General features: G+C 45.7%; 2 protein-coding genes across 2 annotated transcripts in view; both read right to left on the bottom strand.

Moving 5' to 3' along the window:
- LOC124223452 (pleckstrin homology-like domain family B member 1) overlaps positions 1-21,667 on the bottom strand; it is a 29,777-nt gene extending 8,110 nt beyond the window's left edge. The window contains exons 1-10 of the mRNA XM_046635430.2: positions 21,393-21,667; positions 7,620-7,754; positions 6,203-6,376; positions 4,949-6,131; positions 4,016-4,856; positions 2,731-3,113; positions 2,465-2,615; positions 2,087-2,318; positions 1,830-1,998; positions 128-278 (exon numbers count right to left, since the gene is read on the bottom strand). Coding sequence (XP_046491386.1) covers positions 128-278; positions 1,830-1,998; positions 2,087-2,318; positions 2,465-2,615; positions 2,731-3,113; positions 4,016-4,856; positions 4,949-6,131; positions 6,203-6,376; positions 7,620-7,749 — 3,414 coding nt within the window. The 5' untranslated portion in view covers positions 7,750-7,754; positions 21,393-21,667. The remainder of the gene's footprint in view (positions 1-127; positions 279-1,829; positions 1,999-2,086; positions 2,319-2,464; positions 2,616-2,730; positions 3,114-4,015; positions 4,857-4,948; positions 6,132-6,202; positions 6,377-7,619; positions 7,755-21,392) is intronic.
- A 175-nt stretch (positions 21,668-21,842) lies between these two features.
- On the bottom strand, positions 21,843-23,104 carry LOC124223460 (zinc finger matrin-type protein 5). The gene is made up of 3 exons (XM_046635451.2): positions 22,781-23,104; positions 22,568-22,705; positions 21,843-22,508 (listed from the first exon to the last, which is right to left on the bottom strand). The coding sequence occupies exons 1-3, from the start codon at positions 22,905-22,907 to the stop codon at positions 22,273-22,275; spliced, it is 501 nt and encodes a 166-aa protein (XP_046491407.1). The 5' UTR covers positions 22,908-23,104; the 3' UTR covers positions 21,843-22,272.
- Between the last annotated feature and the right edge of the window lie 622 nt (positions 23,105-23,726).

Genomic DNA, 23,726 nt, shown 5'->3' with positions numbered 1-23,726 from the left:
ACATTCAAATTACTTTTGTAATTGTGAATGACTTTGACAAATCCTAGCTGGAGATATTAAAGGCTTGACTGCGTGGGTTTTGGCTAAAATTAAAATTATTCTAACACGAAACAAAAATTAGACTCACATTGCCGCGCTGAAGCAGAGCGTAACTTCCGTTGGAGGGTCCAGCTCCTCCGCTTCCGGAACCAGGACCAGGACTCGGTCCAGGACTCGATTTCCCGGGTGAAAGTTTCTCGCTGGTTCCTCCATCGGCCCCGTCGCTGCTTCCGCTTCCGCTAGATAAAAAAATACGAAACGAATCTGCATTTCGAATTCGAATTCAGGGCAGTATTGAGATCAAACGAGTCTAATGAGCCGTTCAATGTTCTTCCGCGCCTGCTGATTACACTTCAAAGACTAACCCGCTCTTTGAGAAATGAAAAGAAAAGTGAAAAAAGACGTTATAGTCAGACTTACGAAATTCGAGCGTAAACTCGGATCGTCAATCCTCGCGCCGGTTTGTAACAGTTTTCTAAAAGCCAGTCTTTCGCACAAAGATACCACCTGTGACTCGTTATGTACGTTATTACGCTGCATCCGGTGGACCTTGCTTCGGTCAGAAGAACGTCACCTGTTTGACGGAGGTTCATATCGTCCTAATCGCACATTTTCGTCGTCAAATATCAGCCCTGGTGAGTACCCAGAATTCTCAACCCAATATGCATACGAACATTCGAACTGTCTCTGATCTTGCTGGGGAAATTTCTTTCACCGTGCATCAAAAACTGATCCGCACTCGCGAATTCGCCACTCTCACTTGTTGTTGGACTCGAGTGGCGGGTGAACTGCGTCACCCAAAACACTAAACTTTGATCATTTTTAGCGTCAAAAGCTAACCGGCGATCCGCCTTGGCCTAATTTATCGACTCGTCGGTTTCGATTTTCTAACTTTTATCGCCGAGTTACTGTCGGCTTTGGGAGTAGACGGTCATCATCCGCTACCTCGCAACGCGCTAATACCCATCGCAACGACACACTCAGATATAATAACGTATGGACACGGGACGAAAGCAAGAGGTAGCCGATATCGTATCGGCGGCGATAACACGCCCCACCGTCCCTCTTCGATCACTCCGCACAAGCCACTCTCTAGCCTGAATTCGCTTTCTATATTCCTCTATGATGTACAGTTGTCTGCCTGTTTTTTTATTTCTTCTCTCTCTCTCGCAAAATCATCATCGGCTCTGGCAACGTGAGTCAACACGCCACAGTCAGCTCACCGATAACTTGCGATAATTTCTACGAATGTGCTGCTTGACATGCAGAGAAGCGTTATACTGTACCACACGTTTATGCATTCTGCACTAGCACCAATTCGTTCATCGATCAGACGATATCGCCTCGGGACTCGATCTATTTCCTACGCTAGTATCTATGACTACCTCGTAAGTTATGCGTTGGTACTGATAAATTTTACCAGTCACACGCCTCTGATACAAGCTAACAAAAAAAATTCTAAAACAACAAACCTGTTACTTCGAATCTAAATAGAAGCGGTGTACGTAAACTGCTTATTTTCATCAGATTACCAGATTTTCTACCGATCATTTCTTTAAACGGGAATTCAAACAATTTTCATTTCTCACCAATCGGTGTGAAGCTTTTCTTGCTAATTAAGTCCATTTACTCGTGACGCTTCCAGTCAGTAAAAAAAACTTTCGGTACTTGTAACGATTCGGAGATCGGGTAGAAAAAAGCGGTTCATTAGACTTTTCGATCGAGCGTATTAGAGGAACAGTCAATCCATGATCGTAAAACTGGGACAAAAATAAGAGGGTGAAACTCACCTCTCCGTCGGACCGCCGGTAGAATAACTTGACGACTCTTCTCCAGATTCGACGCTGTTGAAAGAAGCGCAGTTCATTTTCCGCTCCTCCCACTGGGTCCGGACCTCGTCCTGAACCCGTCTTTTCAGTTCCTCGACCCTCCGCCTCTCCTCGGATATCACCTGACTTCCTGTGAATGATCCGTAATCCCGTTGTCAATACAGCTCGGAGTAATGAAGTTCTGCGGTATTTGGTAGTTGGACAGTACGATAACTTACCCTGTTTGGCAAGGTGGAGCTGCCTGTTTCGCTCGATCTCCTTGAGCGACTCGATCGTTTTTCTTCCAAGACTGCCTTGGCCGGTTGTCTGGACGATTGGTGAGTCCGTAGTGACCCTTGATATCCTGTCGAAATCCTCTCGGCTCGGTGATCGTTTTTCGTCCGGATTCTCGGCCTCGTTACGCGACAGGCTTTCCAGTTCATCGTCGATTGCCCGGAGCCTGTTTCGACCCTGAAAGAATTCACCGCGACATTAGGCCATATTGGAAAAATCTCTAGAATCTTTGTCGAAGATGGTAATAATTCGAGATGAAAAAAATAAAGAAATCGTGAGCGGTGGAGCTTGTCTCATCGCGGAGGAAACAAAACCGCGATTACCTCCTCGAGGCGACGAACGTGTCCCAACTTCTGCCTCTCGAGACTCCTTGTGTCTCTGATGGCAGTATTCTTTGCGGCGGTTCGCTGAGACTCGAGATTGTTGAGCTGAGCCTTTTTGGCTTCTATTCTGGTCGATAAATCACTCAGGTACCTAAAAAGAGAAAGGAATTAGGGATCCAGAAATGGAAACGGTAAGAGCGAAGGCTTTCCAAACGTCCACGAGACGAGAAGGAGCTTTTGAAGAAGATGACGAACGAATTGCTAACCTTTGCAATTCTTCCCTGGTGGCAAGTTTGCTGGCTTCTTCCTCGAGGTGATGAAATTCTAGATCCTCGAAGGCCTTTCTTTCGGATTCGAGAAGGTCCTGCTGTACCGAGAGCTTCTCAACGAGATCCTGTCGCCTCCTTTCGTCAGCGGAATCATCGGCCTCCCGGATCTCTTCCTCGATTCGGAAACAGGCCTGCTGAGCACTTTGAACCCTCTGTTTGGCTTCCGCCTGAAGATTGGCTTGGGTGACGGTATCCTCGGCCATTTCTCTCTCGAGCTCGTTGATCCGCATCTGGGTCCGTATTTTCTCCCCCTCATCCTGCGAGAGCTTCAAAGACTCAGCCTCATACTCAGCCGACAGGAGCGCCTTCTCAAGTTCCAGCTGAAAATTTATGCGTCTGTGTTAACTACTTCCAAAACGCTACATCACTATTCTTCGAATACGTGTATCGAATAAGTTTTCACGCACCTCTCTTTCTCTTAATCCAATGCAGCTTGCGTCACTTTTAGTACGGCGTAAAAAAATTCGAGCAAATTTTTGTAGGCTTTTGACTTTAGTAGGCATTTCACTGCGCTTCTTTTCGTAGGACGCGAAACACTGCTATACTATATACAGACGAGCTCAAGTGCAACTAATTGTAAGAAAACTAGAGGTGACTGTCGAAGGAGGTACGACACAAAGCCGCATGCGATCGCATGTGTCACGACACGCGAGATAAGAAGTTGCGTATGATGGAGGGGAAGCATTCGGACTATCTAACCATAAATGCAAAAAGCTTAACAAATATTGACCTGGTCGCGTTTGCCGCGCCTCTTCGAATCGCAGATAACATTGAAGTGACGTAATACGCCAACACTTTGTTCGCGAAACGGGTTTAGCTAAGAGTTTTTGGAACTCGGATTGCGACTCTAGTTACCCAATGATGCTAATCATAATAATGACAGCTAGTCGCCTCCGCGTTCCGACCACAATTCATTGAGAAAAGAAAGTGTGACGGTTAAAATTGAAGGTTCTCATTACGAACTGCTAGGACTGTAACTGTGCTTTGAATGGCGTTAGTTTCGAAGGATTTGAGAGAAGAGTTCAAATTTGAAGATGCTGAATATTGAAACCTGATATTTTAAAATTATGCCTCACGTTACTCCCCACACATAGGAAACTCGTTATCAACCTCAAGATAAGGGTCACACCGAAGTGCCCTCCACAGAATCATCATATTGCATGGTGAAGTGTTGTGGTCAGAGTTTTGTTCTGAGTGAAAAAAAAAATCACTCGATTCTCACCTCTCTGCCAATTTCCTCTTCCTGTGTCTCGATGTCAGCGATGCTCCTCTTGAGCACATCCATGTTACCGTGTATATGAACCTTCTCGTTCTGCAAGAATTCAACGTACTTCCTTCTGTCCTCAATCTCTAGCTCCTCCCTGGCCTTGTCAGCCTTGGCTTCGTTCGACTTGGCGTTATCCCTCTCGGTGTTGTTTCTCTTCGGAGTGGCGAACGCCTCCTTGGACTTCGATATCATCGAGAGCTGCTCAATAGCCTCGAGGAGGTCGTCGTTCGATATGGCAAGTTTGTTCTCGATAACTTCACAGCTGTTCTGAAGCTGTCCGTTCTTCCTGTTACCCTGACACTGATGCTGATGCTGCTGCTGTTGCTGCTGCTGTTGGTTATTGCTAAAGCTTCTGAAGCCTCTCGCCTGCTGGTAAGACGTTGCGTTATTTTTCGTCACGACCGGATTGTGTTCCTCGATTTGCGAAGGTCGAAGATTTCCATTCGTAGGTGAAAAATTCTCGTAGTTCTGAGTCGGTAAGCTCCTAGAGTTTACCACCTGGATTTTCCCGTATCCCGAAGTGGCCTCGTTTATTCTAACGTTCTCGTAGTTCACAGCGATGGTCTCGTTGCCGTTCTCCCCTGAGGTTTCACCCCCAAAAACAACTTCGGTCCGGCCGTTCCTGGCCCCCTGGACCAGGTTGACGTTCTCGTAGGAAACCCCCGGCCTCGAAGATTCGGAAAATGAAAAATTGCTCTGCTGACTCCCACTGGAGGATGGACTCCTGATCGGACTGTCAAAGGGGGAATTGTAGCCGGGCCGCTTCTCCCGAGGAAGTGAGCCGTTCGTCTTTATCCTGAAAAATGGAATATATAATAAGACGGTGTGAGAAGCGATAATGGGAAGCGAGGAATTCCCCGATGACATCCTGCACCCTTTAATTCTCACCTGTTCGGTTGCCTGGGTCTCTGATCAACCGTGCTCTGTCTCTCGTACTCGGCGCACATGGCCAGGATCTCTTCGAGTCTGAGTTTTTCTTGTCGTTCGACCTCCTGCTCCCTCATCCTCTCTTCCTGTGCCTGCCTGCGCCTGGACTCAGCCTCCTTCCTCTTGTTCTCAGCATCGATCTGCCTTTCTCTGAGTTCCTCGATCGAGCACCCGCTTCCGGCGCTGGGTGCCGGGCTTTTGACTCTGGCGTAGTTCGCATAGGTTCTCCTCGGCTGGTCACTGTACTTTGGATTCCGGTTGAACGCCGGACTTGGGGGGTGGATCCTCCTGACATGGGGGTTTGAGCCGCCATTCACGAGGCCCAAGCCACCATTTTCATGGTCCCGCAAATTCGGGTTCGAGCCAAATTGATCTACCTGAAAATACTCGGTGGTTGTCTTGGCCACGATCAGGCTCTGGCTCATGTCGTACTCCCTTCCGAAGTTGTCGTACTCCGAGGAGCGCTGACAGACCAGACTCTGCGACATACCGACGCGTAAATTCTCCTCGTTCCTGTTATTCTCGTTGTTGTTCTCATGGTACATTTGCTTGTAGATCGGTTTCCCGAAACTCTCCTGGCTCCCGAATACCTGGAGGTTGTTATGGTTGGGCACCGACGTGCTTGAGACTCCGTTTCCGGCCGGAGATCTGCTCACTTCGCGTCGTTGGAGCCGGTTGTCGTCGTGCGCGATTATCGTCGGGGTGTTGGACCTGCTCACGTCAAAATTGGTCAGGTTCTGAAGGGGTGCGATGTTGTTGTTGTTGTTGTTTGCCTTGGAGAGCGACGCGAGGCTTGGCGACCTCGAGTAACCCAGTATCTGGTCAGCCGGAACATTCGCCGTTCCACTTCCGGCGGGGAAGACCTTCGGCGAAACGCAAACTGCGTTCCTACCCTGTCTGGCGAGCATCTCGAACTTCGTCAGCTTGCCGAGGAAACCCTCGTCCTCGGAGTACGAATTCCGGGGCGATTTACGGGGCGCTACAGGTGGCTTCCGCTCCAGATGATTCTCCAAGTTGTCGCCGAGCGAAAATGATATCGGTGCCATCGATATCCTCGAGTTCGGTAAAACCGATTTCAACTGTTTCGCTTCTGCTGGGTGATTGAACCTCATGTAACTCGATCGTCCAAAGGACAGCATGCACCCTGGGCAAATGAAACAAGACGAAGATGTTAGGAATGTCGATAAATTAGGCACCTGTATACGACTTTCATACCTTGGGCAAGTCGAACCGGACTGTTCACCAGAACTCCATCGATGGCCGTTTTCCCGCTGATAGGATACAGGGTCACAACATTGTTCTCGTTCTCGATGGCGCAGTGAATCGGCTCGATTCCCGTACCCGACACCGAGATATCAGCCTCCCTGCCTGAGCCGAGAGTGACTCGTCCTTTGCGTGAAACAATCGAGGTAAGAGGTTCGTCAGAATCATCGCGGTGTAGAGACTGCGTTTCGTAGATGTTACAAACGATAATTGCTGACGAAAGGGGTGCGCGGCACAGCAGCCGAGTAAATGGCGCGCTCGAGCAATTGCCCAATTAATTACCCTCTTGCGGTGTAGGTTAATTGAACGACCGGCGTTATGCAGAAATGTAATTCATTCATTGAGGATGAGCTTGAAAAGCAGGATGGAGGGACGGACGTTCGGGTTGAAGGAGCAGGTGTAAGCCGTCCCCATCGTTCTTGACGGGGCTGTAAAACAGTCTGGTGTATTTTTGACGCCCCATGAAGTTGGAGAAACCACGGTGCGTAGTCCCGGTTTACGATTTTGGGGCGGGTTGGTGCCGGCGTTATGCAAGTTCGAAGAGGGCTGCTGTTGATGCCGGAGTTGCCGGTTACCAGCGTAGCCGTGGGTCTCGAGGGCTCGACGAGTACAAAGGACGGGGATTTATATATAGTTTTGGCGTAGCCCCGGGAGCACGACGTCGACGACGGCGTTTCAGTCGTTTTGGGAATACTGGCTCCGTTGCACCGGCTCCGAACGCTGTTCGTCCGTAAGTCGCGGGGAGTCCAAGTCCCCGAAATACCAAATTACCAGAATAAGCACGCGCAGTCGGTTGCAAGAGTAGACACGGAGTGCGGCTAAGTCTCTTTCTAGAAGTCTCTGCAGTGCGAGATTAGGAAGGTGGTCAAGTCGAATAAGAATTTCAGAACCTACCGGAATCGACAAGAATTTGGAAAGTAGTATCAGTCATGGTCTCGACTATATCTGTCCAGATCACCCGACACCGTTGTTACCTAATATTCTATCGAACAAATTACGCAATTCAATTGATAGAAATTCATTCCCGTATACCCGGAACTGTATAAAAAAAAAAAAAAGAAAACATGGAACAATTTCTCCCAAGTTATTTGCTGCCAGTAAACCTCTACAGAGAAACGTAATTCTGGATGCTCTTCCAACCGACGATGATCAGCTAGACGCAAAGTAGCACTTGGAGCCGGTGCAGCAGCCGTTGGCGGATGATTCCGTAGAATAATTTTCCAGCAACTATATTCGTATATGAATCCCGGGTTACCGCCCTCGGCGTGAACCAGTGTCTGAAACCTTCAGCGCCAATCTCCGCATGCATCGTAGACTACGTTCGGTGTCACTAGGAATTGGGAACATTGACGCAAGGAGGCATCCTCACCTTCGGGTAACGGGTGCAAGGTCACGGCGACTGATAGGCGTCCACTTCCGGTTGATACCAAGTGAGGTGTCTCCGTCTGAACCCGTAGGACTCGTCCAGTCTCCCGTACCTCGAGTCCAGTGTTCGCCATCTCGCCTGGAATATAGAGGATAAAACGCGTTAGTCTAAGGTTTTTTTTCGTTCTTGTGGATTGCGGTTTTTTTGCCCCTGGTATTTTTTCTGCTCTCGGGCCGAACGGCCGTTGACCGGTTTTGCATGTTCAGGGGACGGTCTCGTTAATTCCTTCCTTCGTGCATCTAAATACGTACATACTCGTAACTTTAATCTCCGAGAATCGGGTTACATCGGCTACGAGCTATATAATGAAACACGAAGCGTAACTCTAGCAGACAAGGGACGGGGGATAGGCACATAAATGTTCGCACGGTCATATTGATTTCTCGATAAGAAGCAGCCACTCGCTCGGATAAGATAGTCTCTCTGGAACGTGGAATTAGATCGGTAGCTGCATGTACGTCCCCGCATCGCATCGCGGTGATGAATCACTCGGACTAGAAATAATATTTCGTTCCTTTTTTTTGGTCCCGTTGGGATCCAAAGTCGACCCGGGAATTTCTCCTTAGAGGCAGCACTTGGAGAACAAGTAAAGGAATATTTATTACTGTATAAAAAGCAGCTTGAACCCGCAGAGAAGTGCACACGATTCTTTAATACCTACGGCAATAAAGTACGTGGCAAACGAGGAGGGGTAAATAGGCTTGCGCTAACAGCTAATGCAGCTCGTAATTAAACTTATTTCAACTCGTTACCGAGTCATTCGCATGGGTTGAACAACCTCGTCGTCAGCATAGTCGTCGTTGGAGACCAAGGAAATTGTTGCACGGGCCCGATTGTCGCGGTGTGAAGTTGAAGGTGTTTCCTCTTGTAAAAAATATTTTCTGCTATGATTTCTGCTCTCTGTGGGTATTTAAACCAAATCGGGGCGACAACACGGGGGAGAAAATTCATCAAGTCAATTAATCGATGCATCGCGATGCTCCCTGCAGGCTGCGCGACTCCATCAACCGCATCAGGAGGAAATGGGTCAAGTCAACAAACTCTCGGATTGCGATTGTACAGCGAGTTGGGAGTGAGAGAGGCGTTTGTTAAGCTACCAAAGAAAACAATCAATCCTTCTCGAAGGAAGAACAAACCACGACCACTACCAGCAGACGTTTGCCTGCCGAAACGAAGTGGTTAAGCCCATTGAAAGGCGGAATGAAAAGAAGAATAGAACCGGGGACACACGAACGAGGAATCCAGAGGAGCTGAGAGAAAGAAAGAAGAATGAGAAGAAAGAGTGTTTGCGGGAATTATCATCAGACCACGACAAGTGGAGCCACGGTATTGAATCTAAAATCCTTTTACTATGGAAACGACGCTCCGTATATTCTCTCATTAATGTTACACCAACGGCACCGTGTACGGTAAGCGCGAGAAAAAGAAGCGCTCTTTAAGTGCCTGGAGTTGATGCTCCAATTGAAATTTCAGGATTGTTTTCTCGTTTCGACCACGGTGACGGATCCTCAGGAATAAGAATGGTAAACATGAAGTTATAAAAGTTGGAAATCGTACTCGAAACGCGGTTCACTTCACCTCTATCAAAGTCGCGGAGTTACGTTTGACGCGGTTACGAGTTCCCACTTGTGGCAGCTGAAGAGCCTGGGTATACACTTGGTCCGGGTCATTGAGGAAGAGAATTTGCTCACCCTCCCGAACAGCGTCCAGCCGTTTTACAGTATATCGTAGGTACACGCGACGGATGGAGAACTCGTTTAATTAGTCCCCGCAGGGGCGTGGGCGGGGAACAGAAAAATAGAGAGATAAGAGACGAGAGAGAGAGAGAGAGAGAGAGAGAGAGAGAGAGAGAGAGAGAGAGAGAGAGAGAGAGAGGGACGCTTTTAGATTTCAAAGGCAGCGAAGAAAACGGCGTAGCGCCTCGAAAGGAGCCAGTTGCCAGCCAGATGCCTGCCGGCACTTCTTCTTATACAATTTTCTCACTCTCCCTCTCGGTTCCTGCACGTATACGATGTGTATATGCCTCCGCTTTCGACTGTCATTCAGCTCATCTTTCAGCAAGGAGAAGCGAAGAAGACGATGAGAAGGCAGTCGGACGATAAGAAACGGTGAGCCGAGATGAAAGACTGCTGGCCTTGCGCGGGGCCTCGTCACCTTATTCTCTCTATCGTAAACGAAGCCCGGGAACATTTTGCTGGCGTTCTCATAGTTCAAGGTACCCGTACGGACGTTACACCGTAGACACTGTAGTCAAGATCACGCTTATCCACACCTCTGTCTCAGGAGGGGGACGGAACGCAGCGGATGCCTCGTCAAAGAAGTCGTCGAGCATGGAGCGGATGTTCTATATGCGGCTACCGGACGTGCGCGAGCGCTAACGCGTCTACGCGTGTAGGAACTGCGCACGTCCAGAGTACCAAAACAACTCGAAAATTGTTATAGAATTATGGTCAAGAGGTTATGCCTAGTCGGGATTTTTCAAAAATCGATTTTTGTCTTATTGCATTTTCGAAGATCGGCTACAGCAGGCTTAAGAATCGTTATTTTTACAAATAAAAAATATCAGAATCAAGTTCAATGGTACCCCAATATGTATATGAATTTTTATATTAATAAATTGAAATGTCTCTTCGTCTCCTGACTAAGTATAACCCCTTAAGCCGGATTCGGGGTACCGAAGAAATGCAGGCGAAGTGGTTCTTATTCAATCGTCGGTTGGCGGGTTCCTTTTCCTTTATTTTCGCATGCTGTCGGGCAGCTTATCAAGCGGAGAATGATATCTCCTGAACACAGTCCGTATCGTCGACGGCGCCTCTTCTCCGTTTTATCTAATTTAACTGTGTAAACGTTGCGGTGTTCTTGCGACAGTTTTTGCTGCTCAGGTGAATATTACACGTACACCTTGTATACCGTAAATCGTGACGCATTTGGAATACAATATTGTGACGGTAATTTACAGGTGGATAAATGTTTGAACAAACCACGGAATAGCTGTACGTGTGATATCAGTACGTATATGAAAGATCAAGCGGTTGCGAAATAATTTCCGAGTAACAAAACCATGGCTCTTCCCTTCGTCGTGACGTTGTACCTCGGGAAAATGATAAAAGAGTAGGAAAAACGAGTCGAAAAAAAAGAGTAAAAAAGAAAAAAAGAAAAAAAAAACAACACACATCTACAATCGCGATTCGTGTTTACACAAGCCGATTCAACAACCGTGTTCCCTAGCCGGAGGCGTTTGCTTCGATGAGCAAGAGTGAAAGAGCGAGACGGAGATACGTATAGTCTAAACACGCTCACGTAGCATTCTCTATGAAGTCACTGACAGTTCTAGCGAGTGCTCGGAATAGCATGTGACAATCTTCGCGTCACGTGCTGCTGCACTTGGAGCTTTTACGATCTCTGTTATGAAGTTTGGTGAATTTTATGAGAAGCATGCGGATCAAATGGCCCGAGGACTGTGAAATGCAACGAGATGAAAAATGAAGTGGCATCCACACATAAGCGGGATCGAAACCACTTGTGAAACGGGGACCTGCTGCAATCGATGTTCGTGCACTCGAGTAGCGAGCCTTTAGTAGATATATAAAGAGCATGCTGTAGTTAAGTGGTAGGTAAGCCGCTGCAGGAGTAACAGAAAATGAGTTAACGCCTCGGTGTATAAAACCAGCTACCATCTGCACCAAGCAGGCGAGAGTGCCTCGGACGACAGACGATCGAGTCTCTGTGAATTCTATAAAAAGTCACGTCAGACGAAACTTGAGAGTAATTTCCTACCCGGTGTAGTAATTGCATCGAAGAACGACGGGGACTCGAACACACTGGTTACATGCGCGTAATGGAAAATGTCCTCACGACGTCAGAGTTTCATATTAATGGAGGCAAATCGTAATTCATGGGCTTTCAAATTCCTCGTGACGGATAAATTAATTAAACGTAATCAATAAGGTCAGCTGTTAGCCTGATTACGTTAGTTCGATTTCTTAAGATGACGCATTGCAAAGCGACATTCCCAATAATTGGGGGTAACTTACAAACTTTGAGTTTGGTCGTTGTGTCATTAGGTTGAAGTTGGTAACGTGACGTTGACGATGTATGGTTGGAAAAATCGTTAAATCCAACTACCTGAAAGTCGTTCTAAAATTGTACAACGGTTTATTCCACGATGTTTCGTTACGTTAACGTTACCGACTTCTAAATGATGCGCTGTTTGATTTCCACCGATCGTCTCGAAAGAGATCGAACAGTTTTTCCATCGAGTCGCGCAAAGCGTGGCTTTGGTATGTTTAACAACCGGCTTGCGCTTCTTTTTTCTTTTTTTTTTTGAGGGACAATTAACGACGGTGATGACATCACCGTGGCAGCAAGCCGCTGGGCGTGGTGTTGTTCATTTTTATCTAATGCGTACGGCGGTGAAGGCGCATCAAACAAAGACGAACCTCATTTATTGTAAAGATTTTTCATCGATGAGCGCATAATTTCGATTTTAGACACAATTTCAGCTCCAGATCAGCAGCTCCGCCCGACTTCTTTCCAATTTCGTTTCCAACGCAACGCGTGCATTCGTTTCTACAGTGTCACGATGCCATTAGGGATTAGCTATTACCCATTAGGAATTCGGAACACGGACTCGCGTAGTAGAAGCGACCGTCGGTATTTCGAAAGGTTTTTGTCCAATGGTGGTAGTGCATCGGTAGTCGTATACCTACCCACGTGGCGTGCCTACTACGGGTTGTTAGCTAATTCTTAAACCGTCCTCGCGAGTCCAATAAACTCGTCGCACTCTTCGGACAAACAATTCTTCCACAACCGTAGGTTAGAAATGGAATTTCGAACAGGCTGAAAAATTCCCCCAACACGACTAACGTGTGATAAATATCAAAATTTGCCAAATTTTCCGACAACATTTCAGTGTTGAATATTTTTTATTTTTTTTTTCTCTCATCTATCAAAAATAAACCAAAGTTGTAAACTTTACCGTACATTAGCTGAAAAAATATTCTAGATATCGTATTTTTAACCCTGTGTTCATTTGTTTTTAAAGTCTGATTCAAATACGGGGTCAATCACGTGTCACGGGGAATGTATACGTACGTAATACATCCAAAGCTCTGTTTTCTCACTTCTCTCTCTCTCTCTCTCCCTCCTCTCTGGTTCCGTGAATATCCGGAGGCGTCCGCCTGTCTGTTCTACCGTAAACCTGCATGGCGGAAACTAATATGTATACACGTTACATTCGAGGGCGACCGCTTGGTACCGTTTTTGTAAATCAGACGAGAATAATAATGATACGTAGGTGGTCCCCGAGGCACGGCTACACCTTCGTCCCACAGAAGTTCCTGTGTGTGTTTCGATTTAACCACATATCCGCTCTCTTCTTCTTTTTTTCAAATTTTATTTCTCACTTTGTTTTGTACCATCCACACCGTACACATGATCCGTGATGACGGTATTTCTACGTCGGAATATAAAGCAATCGCCCGGTTCGCGCGCCCCTTTATACAAATGCGATGAACAGCTCGATGCGTCACCGTGCATGGTAAAATACTCTGCATACACACCAAACGCATGCAGGGTATTCGTACGACCTCCGTTTACTAACGAGGAAATCCCGGGCCCTTACACGTCATTGGGTATACACTTGACCTCCCGCTAGACTCTAGCAGCTTTCTATTACCTAGGAGAGTTTTCGTGACTCAAAGTTTTCTCAACGATAATCAAGCGGTAAGACGATATGTGAAATCGGAATCTGAACAATTGTTTTTCAGGGATAAGTCACGGTCGAAAACTGAACTGGGACGGGGTTGAAGTTCCGAAAAAGTTTAATTCCGAATTATTTGCTGGCGAAACTTGAAATAAAGAAATCGAACTTTGAGGAAATAAAAAAGTTTCGAACGGTCGGAAAGCTGACGGCTCAAAGTTACAAAACGCAGGATTCTGAAAATTCAAGTTACGATGGAGCAAAGTTCAGATAAGTAAATTTCCGATAGAGAAAAATTTCGCAAGTTAAAATATAACCAGGAATCAGAATAGCCAGGATTCCGAACGTAAGGATATCGAAAATCCGAAACAAAGAAAGATCAAAGTGGTGAAATTTCACCAAGCCAGAAATTCACAGAACTGAAAATCTTCGATCATTCCGAATTTCGATGCTTCAGATTTCAAAATTTTCTCACATTCGCACTTCCGGAACTTTGAGCGTCGAGTTTCGGGCCATTCCAAACTTTGACGTTTCGTCAAAAGTTTCGCTTCTTTACCTCAAGTTTCACCGCAAAAAAATTCGGAACTCGGCTCCTCCGGAACTTTTCAAATTTGAAATTTCACACCCGCCCCCCTGAACTAAAAAATGTTTATTTCGCTCGGCTATCGCGACTAAAAATTTCTTCTTTCAATATTACACGAGAACTTCATCAGGCACAACGTGTCCAAGTATTACACGCTGTTGGAGAGTATAAACGAACGGTTTACCGAACGGACACGCGATGCAGATCGCATCACGTAGGTTTGAACATTGGACAGGTTCGCCGCGCAAGTGCGTATGCGTTAACCTGAGCAGGTGTGCCAGGTGCTCGGTGCGAGTATGTATTCTGAATATTTCGACCCTGCCCATCGCACCGCGCTTTTTCCCGTGACCGGCGATGACGGCTTGTACGAGCAGAAAATACCAACGTGTTCCTGGGTACTGTTTTGCATCCGTATACGCAGATTATACAATCGTTTCGTGCAGTCGCGGTTCTAGAATTACCTAACGGCGATATTATGATATTCGCTGTACGTCAGGACGCAAAAGGATGGCCGGTGGATGATTTTCCAAGAGTTGAGATGTGAGATGCGGGTGTGCTGCTAGATGCAGACGGACCCACTCTGAAGAAGCGTCTTACGGATACAGTCACTCAGCTTCACTGTTACATTCACAAGTTACAGACTGGCAAAGAATATTCGATTAATTGTTTTTTACGTTGTACTGTACTATGGTTCATTTTTTTTTTTTTTTTGGTTTGATAATTGATAGCGACCTATAAATATTTTCCTACCTCATCCAGGTTTTGCGACACCTTTTTTTCAGTATTTGTCACAAATTTTACGAGTGACACCTTGTAGAAAAAAAGTTAAACGATTAAACACCCTGTTCCAATTTCATGTACATACCTACGATACATGCCAAATAGTAATTGATTCTACAGGGTTTGCCGTGTACCGAAAATTAAATTAAAAAAAAAAAAACAAAACAAAACAAAACAAATCAACGAACCAAACAATCAATTTCAAAAGTAAATTGAATGAATTCAATGAACCTGAACATATCCAACACGTGTAATATTCTGTAATACTGTAACGGTAATATCAAATTGCGCCAGTATAATGCTGCTGATACGGCTAAGCTTTGGATGGGGTTTGACAGATAAGCTGGCATGTTTGTTTTAATTCGAGCCACATAGGTACATGCATATGTATGTACATGTATACCCAAACCGAGATAAAGAGTCGGTGTTGGGAATTAGAGTCGTTCGGGTTTGTCACACAAGCTCCGATACTCGTGTCTCCTTTTTCCGCGTTTACAATTTACATCAAAAGTAGCGTCTCTGATGAGTTATCGACACGAGCGACCGAAGCGTATAATTCTCCCGGTATTCCGCGCAAAGTACGAAATGCGAAAGGCAAAGTTGGGTCGAGTTGCACGTATGGTTGGAACGCGAGTTGGCGTGTACTCATCGTGTTTGTACATTTATAATACGAGCACGCACGTTGATGTATGAAATGTCGTAACCGAGTCATCCGCGAATGGAACGAACGCCGATCACGCGAGTCCGAATAGCTGGAAAGTGGAAGCTGGAAGCTTGAAGGATCGCGCGAGAGTGATGTTATAACGCACGCTCACTTGGGTACGAAAAGGAAGGCAGCCGGTCGCGTAGCGGCTGCTCGATACGTTTGTGTGCACATATGTCTCAAGAAAAACAAGGAGAACAAATAGGAAAACAAACGTTACGTATGCACGCACTGCAGTGTTAATAAATAATTTTTTCTCAGTATTTGTCACAAATTTTTCGAGTGGTAACTAAGAAAAAAAAAACGTTTCAATGTGAATCAACCTAGTGTACTCCGTCTGGAAACGCAAGAGAAGTCGAGGCGCACTGCAGGAATGCCATTGACGTTCTTGCCCTCCTATAAATTCCGAATATTATGCTATTACGCTAAATATCTTGACCTGCCGCAAAATTCTGTACGTAGTATAAAGTGGAGGTGGATAAGTAGGTACGCGGGAAGAGCCGATGACGAATCGACGTGAATAGATCGATAGACGGATAAGATACGACGAGTAGATTTACGTGTAAATTACGCAACCCGAGTCAAGATCGTCGCAACGAGTTGATCAGGAATGCGGTTCTTCCGCACGTTCGTCATTGTATATTATTCGGTTCAAATTGTTCCTGGTTTGAGGATATATCTGTTTCTGTGCAGATCTAAATTCACCATCTTTGTAACTCGAATGGTTTTGAACAACTAACTCGAAGAAAGCTTCAGACCGCATCGCGCCATGAATCAAGATTAAACTTACAGCTGAGACTGGAATTGAAGTAAATGGCTGACCACAGTCCCGATGTTAATCTAAATTTTTACAACGTCCGCCTAGGTATAGTCCAAATCGAGCAGACGGTAAACGGTATGCATACCATCGAGAGCAATCGGAGCCATTACGCAATGTGAAATCAATCTCGCACGAACGGTACCAAAGACACTGATCGCAAACAATGAAACCGTACGTAAGTAAAACGTTCCAAGATGAAAATCGATACCCTTTTACAATAACATTTCGCACGAATGTCCAGTGTTACAAGACGCGTCCTTATCGCGTAACCCATTGCTTGCAATTCGCAATTCCACGCGTGTAACGATCAAGATTTATTATTCATGGTTGGGAAAAGACAACATCCCGTAGGTAGGTATAACAGTTTAAAACGAAAGTAAAGACCCTACGATGCTGCAGGTTCATCGGCGTGTAAGGAATGCCGCGGTCGTTCCGCTCCCCTCTTTCTCCTCCTCCTCCTTCTCTTCCTCTTCACCCTTCGGGTCTTGACCGGGCTGCCCCGTCGACTATCGTCCACCGTTTACACCGGCACACCAGACCAGACGTGGCTCCAATATGATCCTCCTGCCTCGTTCCCAGAACTGCAGGTAGTCCCTGCTCGGGTCATTAGCTGGGTAGGTAAGCCAGCAGGTATAATAAGGCTGCACCGAGTAATGGAGAACCCTGCGAGTACGAGGAACCCAACTTAAAGTGCTCCAAGTAGGTTTGCAAATCGAGGTTGAGTTGGGGACTTCCACGCGAAGGTTGGAGCATCTGCAGCTTCGATCGAACGTAATTGTTCGTCAACCGATCGTTGGAACGTCGAAACCTCTTCCAGCAAAGAGGCAACATGGCGGCGGATATTATTGGATAATGGCGGTCCTTCCTACGGCCACGAGTACACACCGGCGGCGTGTTTCTGTATCTCCGTCTTTCTCGCATTCACTCTTACGTAACCATTCGAGACGACCTTGCGGTGATGGCCTTTCGGAACAGCTACGTGCACCGGGTGACAAAAGAACCAGTCGTCGTTCAACGAGCGTTGTATACCGGCTCGAAGAACTACTGATTGTACTTTTTACATTTCGTTATTCTATCGTCGACAGGCTGCTTTACACACTCGCTTGATCTATATATACATGTATAGACCTTTCCTCGTAGTTTACGCGTGCAGGAAGAATTGGGATCACGCTATTCGGAGTATCGTAAAGGTTTGTACTGCCGATGTGCCTCCTTGACGTGCGGAAGAATTTCAGAGGCAATTCACCGACCATCGTGGCTGCTAATTGAAACGGAAGTAAAAATGGACTTGAAAATTTTCATTAAATATTTTCACGAGTCGTTATCACCAGCAATAAAAATTCCTCGATATCATTAGACACAGCTATTTCACCTGTTCTAGTGAAAAATAATAAGGCCTTAATTGAAAGAGTATAATTAAGTGCGTTTTTCTAGTCCGGCAAATTTATAACGCACGTAATAACATACAACCGTCCTTCAGGCGACGATGTTCCAGAGATGCAAAAACGAGCACATGAGATTGTACAAACAAAGGATAACACGTATGTTTGCCTTGCGGTGTCGCTTGTAATTCATGTAACGAGCACTGCAGAGGTGTAAGTTTTGCAACGTTTTGAAAATGCGGGCATTCCACGGAACGCCATGCGTAGGCACATCGGTTGTACGTACGTATAATACATGTATACTCCTCGATGTCATACCTACGCAACATTATTATACCACCGCTAGAAGAGACTCGCGTGTATTTGTGACACGATTACGCGGGCTGGGAGTCCGTCGATTATTTGCCCCAAGATAAGGCCTCGTGGTCTGAATGCGTTATTGTACCTGTGCAGATACCGACCGCTGTAGTCCGATCAAAATAGGTCTGAAATAAAAATATTCCGTATAAGGCTGCATTTTTGTGTTTCGGGATTTTCGACCCTCCGGAACTCAAATCTATAGTCATTTTAGTCTCTTGACAACGATTCGCCTCGCTTATTTTACAGATTCAAATTAATATTCGCACGGCAAAGCCAGTCTTACAATTGTAACGTAAGTTAACTATATAGCTACAACGTGTTTATCATTGGCACTGCGGTATCAGCGTGATTTGCTCAACGCTCGTCGATTATTATTGATTTCGATTGACGCAAATCGCGAACGATCGCGTCTGCGTGCCGCATTCTGTACTCGATTCGACTCGACTGTTGCATCTGTGATTTTCCCCTCATTTTCGGTTTAGCCGAGCGTGGGCATCGGACATTGGTCACATTTTCACACGGTTCATTTCACACCAAACTCTGGTGTGTGGGTATCTGCAGCCTCGTTGCACGTCTCCATAAGCGTAAAACGTCAGGGCGGGAGAGATGTTTCAAGATGACGTAACGAAGGCCCGTATAAAGACAATCAAAATAAATTATTTTAAATTGCCGTACACACAATCTACCGCGACGCGTCGCCTCGTCTTGCTTTTTAACAACGCGTTCGTAGGTACGTACACTTATAGATCGATGTCGGCGAGCCCGATGATCAGTCGCTGGACGATAATTGGCGCGCAAAAAAATTGATCAACCGTCAATCGTTCGATCGTGTAATTGCGATTTATATTCTGGTGCGGATGAGTAAGACTCGAGACCGTCCAGAGTTCGAGGAAAAATATGAAACATGAAATACTGCAGTCCCGACCACGTGGTGCGCGACTAGCCGGTTATCAATGAACTGTGCCAAAAGCGATAAAGCTCTATAAGTAAACGGCTACGGCGGAAAACGTCGCGGCTTGTAAACGTGGCGCGGCACTTGTGTTCATTGTAAATATACGTCTGTTGCATATTCAACTGCGATTAAGTTTATCATCGCGGTTCGGGTCAGGGGGCTTTTAATACATGATGTACGAATTTTATATGAAGAATTTTTATTACATTTCCCGCGTCGTCGCGGAGCCGAAGCTGAGACTCTTAATGCCTGGGTAAACAGAGATTAAGATACGAAATAGTACCGTCTTCTCAGGGATGCGGAATCGGGAGGAAAAAATAAGTCGATAAAAGAAAGAGAGAAAAAAGAAACGTTGAATAATCAACATTTTCTCATTATAACTATCTGTTTGAATTTCGCAAGTGAAAATCACGCGCCGGTAATAAAAATCTTTGTATACATGTGTGTATAATATATCAGATACGTTACATTACACATCTTGGCTATGTTCTGCTAAAAATCACGTCTACGAGCCGATGGCCTAATAATACATTTGTATATTATACGCGAGATTTGAGAGGCACCTTATGCCGTTCAATCGCTATTTATGCCCTAGCTATTTTTACAATAATTTTCACCCGGTGACTAAGACGCGGTACATTCTGGTTATAAAGTTTATAGTTTTCCAACATGCGGGGTTACGCGTATAAGGTATTTCAGTCTTGACAGAAAGCAACGTATCAAAGTTCAGGGTAGCGGTAAGAAGTCACATTTCGGATTCCTGGATTTTTTTATTGCATTCAGGTTTTCTCGCGCAACGGGAATGCAATTTTTCCTCTGCCTGTTCGATGAGAAAAATTGTCGCGAGTATAAAATGAATTTCGGAATATGACAATATATTTCGTTCAAACAATATTCCTCGAAACTTTAAAAATGATTTTACGTCACTTGGGATTTTTTTTTTTTCGTCGCTAATGTGACTTAATTGCTGCGTACAGCTTTGAAGCATTCGCAGAATAACTTCTTCGACGGACAATTCGAAAATTCTATCACAGTTTTCTCGATTTTCTCTGTCTGTGCTTACAGCGCTGCAGCATATCGGCATTAGATATTATCTCTCTCCATTAAGAACCTCTCTTCGCGTTTAGTGAATTGTGAATGATTCCGCGTTTCATTTTTCATCGTTAACGATTTCGCCAGTCATGCAGCGGTGCGGACTGACATAGTTCACCGTAGGTATTGTAATGACCGACGATTTCCGCGTATCTATAACTTAATTTCAATCTCAAACGGGGCAGAACGAAATTCAACATAATACATTGTTGTTCGAGCAGAATGGAAAAGATCATAGGTATGATCGATTCACCCAGAAAACCATCAATCTTTGGATTTCTTCGACTTTATTCTTTCCTTCCGAAAGCCACCTGCAGAAATTTTGCAAGACCGTAAATAAACCATAGACGTATATACATATATAAATATAGATAAACGAACTTGGAGGTCGGTTTCATTAGAGCTGTTTTTAGATAATCAAATTGCGAAATATTCTCGTTAAATATTTTTCCCTATAAAAGCTCAACGTTAGGTTAACGATTGATTGTCAAGATCGGGGCATATGTTTCTTCATCCAAAACTGCGTGCAATAAAACAGGGTGGCGACAATTTTGCTCAAATAAATTTCCTCGACTTATCCCCGTAAAAAAATTCAGAATTCCCTGATTTTATCTCACGAAACTTGGGTAACGTTGGTCAGCTTTTATGACCAAAAGCTCCAGAAGTTGTGCACCTTGAATATATAAATTTGTGTGTAAAAAAAAAAAAAGAAAAAAACAAGCACGGTACGGCTTCGTTTCACACTAACAATTAGAAATTTAACAAAAATACCATTTCCGAAAGTTATCTCAGGTGAATTTACAAAGTATAGCTGTAGTTCGAAAACGATTTATATAAAAAGTGCGTTTTTCCCTACGGCCCATCGTAATTCTCCGACTATTCACGATTTTCCCGGTTGGTCGCCACCCTGTAGAAACCATCCTGCGTGAAAATCGGCACAGAAATCTATCCTCGACCTCTTACATACACACAGGCAGCGGTTCGACTGCCCTTTACTGACCGGTGCGCGTGCTGACAATAACGGACAATGTAAGCCGCAGATGCAGGAAGGGCCGTAAGCACGCAGAACGGAGAGGAACGTGAGAGGAGGCGAGGACGGTGCATTGTCCTTTCTCTCCCGGCGCCCCTCGCAGCTGTTCCAAAATAGAAAATCCGTCCCCGCTCCGCAGGCTCCGAAGGGCAGGAAATTTGAACGAGCGAACAGAACGGGTCTCGGTCCATTTCGCGAGTCGGGACGCAGCGAGACTCGAATCGAGCGGCTCGCCTCCTTCGTCTTTGCGAATCGCTGGTTGTCGTCTCTCCTCCTCTCTTCCTGCGATTCAAATAACCAATCTTCAACTCACCAAAAGAGCTGGAGGGAAGCGGCGACGGCGTGAGTATCCAGAGTCCTCGATCGGGCGTCCGGCACTCGCGTCGCGGATAGTGAAATGAGACACGCGAGCTTTTAGGCGGCGGTGAAAAAGCTTGCGGAGTGCTCGGCCCGGCGGCTTGGAGCCTCGCGTTCCATGCTACCGTTCGGAGATGCTTGACTCTGAAGCTTCGGAACTTTTGAGGAACTCGACACTTCCTGCGGCGTGCTCGATGCTCTCAAAGTCCGTCGAGCGATTCTATAGCCTGCGTGTACCCGACGCCGGGCGACGACTGAGTGAGCAACGAAGTGGGGAGGGAGCCGGATCGGCCAGACTTCGTCGATTGCCGAGCTTTGCCGAGCGCAGCTCGCCGCCAGAGGCGCGCGAGATCGGAGCTTTACCGATCGGTAATGAAGAAACTGGCCGTTGACGAGTTGAAGCGAGTTTAAGACTAGAGGTTAAGAAATGGAATTCCCGATTGACGGAAGGACCCGAATAACAAATTTTCACAGACCCGAAAATCTTTATATTCGTGGAATTTGAACATGTGGTTGAAAGTCCAAGGGTAGAAAATTGAAAACATAGAAAGTCGAAAATCAGAAAGACAAAATATATAAAGGGTCGAAACATAGAACGGAAAAATTGAGAATCTGTGTATGATATCTATATTATCGAGAGGAATTCTGACGGCGATCTATAGTTCGGCATTTTATACTCTGACCTTTCTGTATTCTTTTACTTTATTTTTATATTCGATATTTTTTTAAAAATTCGATACCATGACTCTTCGATTTTCCGATCTTTCTATGTTTTTACTCCCACCCGAGTTTGTCGAGTCTCTAACATCACGGATCATGCTTCATCGTTCGGTCGACTAAAAGCCCCATTTTCCAAAATTCGTATCCGTTATCGAGTCAGGCGTTATTGGCCACAGCGATGGCGGCAGATTGGAAAAGCTCTGAAGCTCAACGGGGTAGTTCCACCGGGGTACGAAGCTCCTTCGGACCTGGTCTCCCGCCTCCGTTCCTCCCTCGAGAAGCTCGTCGATCGCCTCGGAGGCCAGAGGCGGTAAATCCACCCCTTGCAAGCTCTGCCGTTCCCTTGCGAGTACTGAAAGGATCGAAAGACGTTGAATCTCGGTGTGTAATCGATCGATTTTGATCCCTTACCGTGCTGCTCCAGCTCCCACATCATGTGCGGTGTGTAATGGGAGAATCTGCACCCGCTCCCGAAGGCGCAATCACCCTGAGTGATGAAACGCTTGCATGGTGTTTTCGCGGACTCTTCCTTCAGGATAACCGCTGCGTCTGAAAAACGATGGTTTTGTAAAATTGGAATGAATTATCGAAGCCTGAAGCTTGGAAGAGGATAATCAATCCCACCTTTGAACCGGTCGTAATGCTCGGTGCGATTTCTCGAGTGCTGGATACTCGACAAGTGTTTTTTTCTCGCTTCCGGGTCGTCTTTGAAGGACCGATCGCAGTAGTCGCAGTAGTATCGTCTACCCATTCCGGGGTTATTTACAGAGATAAGACGACGAGCAGCGTGTCTTTTTTACCCTCTTTTCCCCCTCTGCGGCGTTATGCAAATTCTCGTTTTATTATTCGCCACCGACTATATTACCATTTAATGTACACTTGCGCCAAACGACCGCGCGTCAACCTTGGACGCGAAACTGTAAATAAAACAGGGAACAAGGAAGGAGAAAAGCACGACGTGGATCAGAGAAACGACACAGAGCGCTACACGCGCTTATTGATCCTCCGTCCCACGTGACCGGCCGCCATTTTGCGGCTCGAGACCCGAAACTCAGAGGCGCGCGGGTTTGAATATAAAATTGAATTATGAAACGGCTGGGGAACCGCGATTTGCCTAAAAAATTACTCGCTCAAATTTCCACCTTGTATTAAAACTTGTTATTTGAGAATAAGACGAAACGTTCGAGCGTAATTCTATGTGGTACATCATTTCTGCACGAGCTTGGATCCCGAGGAATTTTTACGAGAAAAAGCACACATTTATTATACAGCTAAATTAAAATGTATATTTAGCCAGCGTTATGAGAAAACTTTCTTTCCTTTTTTCGTTCTAGCAACACCGAGGGGAATTCGTGTATTCGCCCTTTTTTCATTTATATACATTCTGACGTAGGCATTTATTTTAAATAAACAGGGTACATATGCATATGTAGTACTGCTCGATTAAATCATATATTGTATATAGAATAGATATAGGCATAATATCTGAATGTACACACATACATCGCCACGTGTATTGTTGCTGTCGAACGAAGAAAAACGTAATAAAGATTCTCTTCAATTCTTATCA

The sequence above is a fragment of the Neodiprion pinetum genome, chromosome 7 (assembly GCF_021155775.2).
Source record: "Neodiprion pinetum isolate iyNeoPine1 chromosome 7, iyNeoPine1.2, whole genome shotgun sequence".
Classification (NCBI taxonomy): Eukaryota; Metazoa; Arthropoda; class Insecta; order Hymenoptera; family Diprionidae; genus Neodiprion; species Neodiprion pinetum.
The sequence above is the reverse complement of the archived record's forward strand: the minus strand, read 5'-3'. Positions and strand labels throughout refer to the sequence as shown.

What these genes read in the sequence shown, in the direction of transcription:
- LOC124223460 (XM_046635451.2), bottom strand. Translation starts at nt 22,907, where the DNA reads ATGGGTAGACGATACTACTGCGACTACTGCGATCGGTCCTTCAAAGAC. An exon ending in GCATTACGACCGGTTCAAAG is followed by an intron (nt 22,706 to 22,780) that starts GTGGGATTGATT and finishes ATCGTTTTTCAG; the next exon opens with ACGCAGCGGTTATCCTGAAG. An exon ending in GTGGGAGCTGGAGCAGCACG is followed by an intron (nt 22,509 to 22,567) that starts GTAAGGGATCAA and finishes CGATCCTTTCAG; the next exon opens with TACTCGCAAGGGAACGGCAG.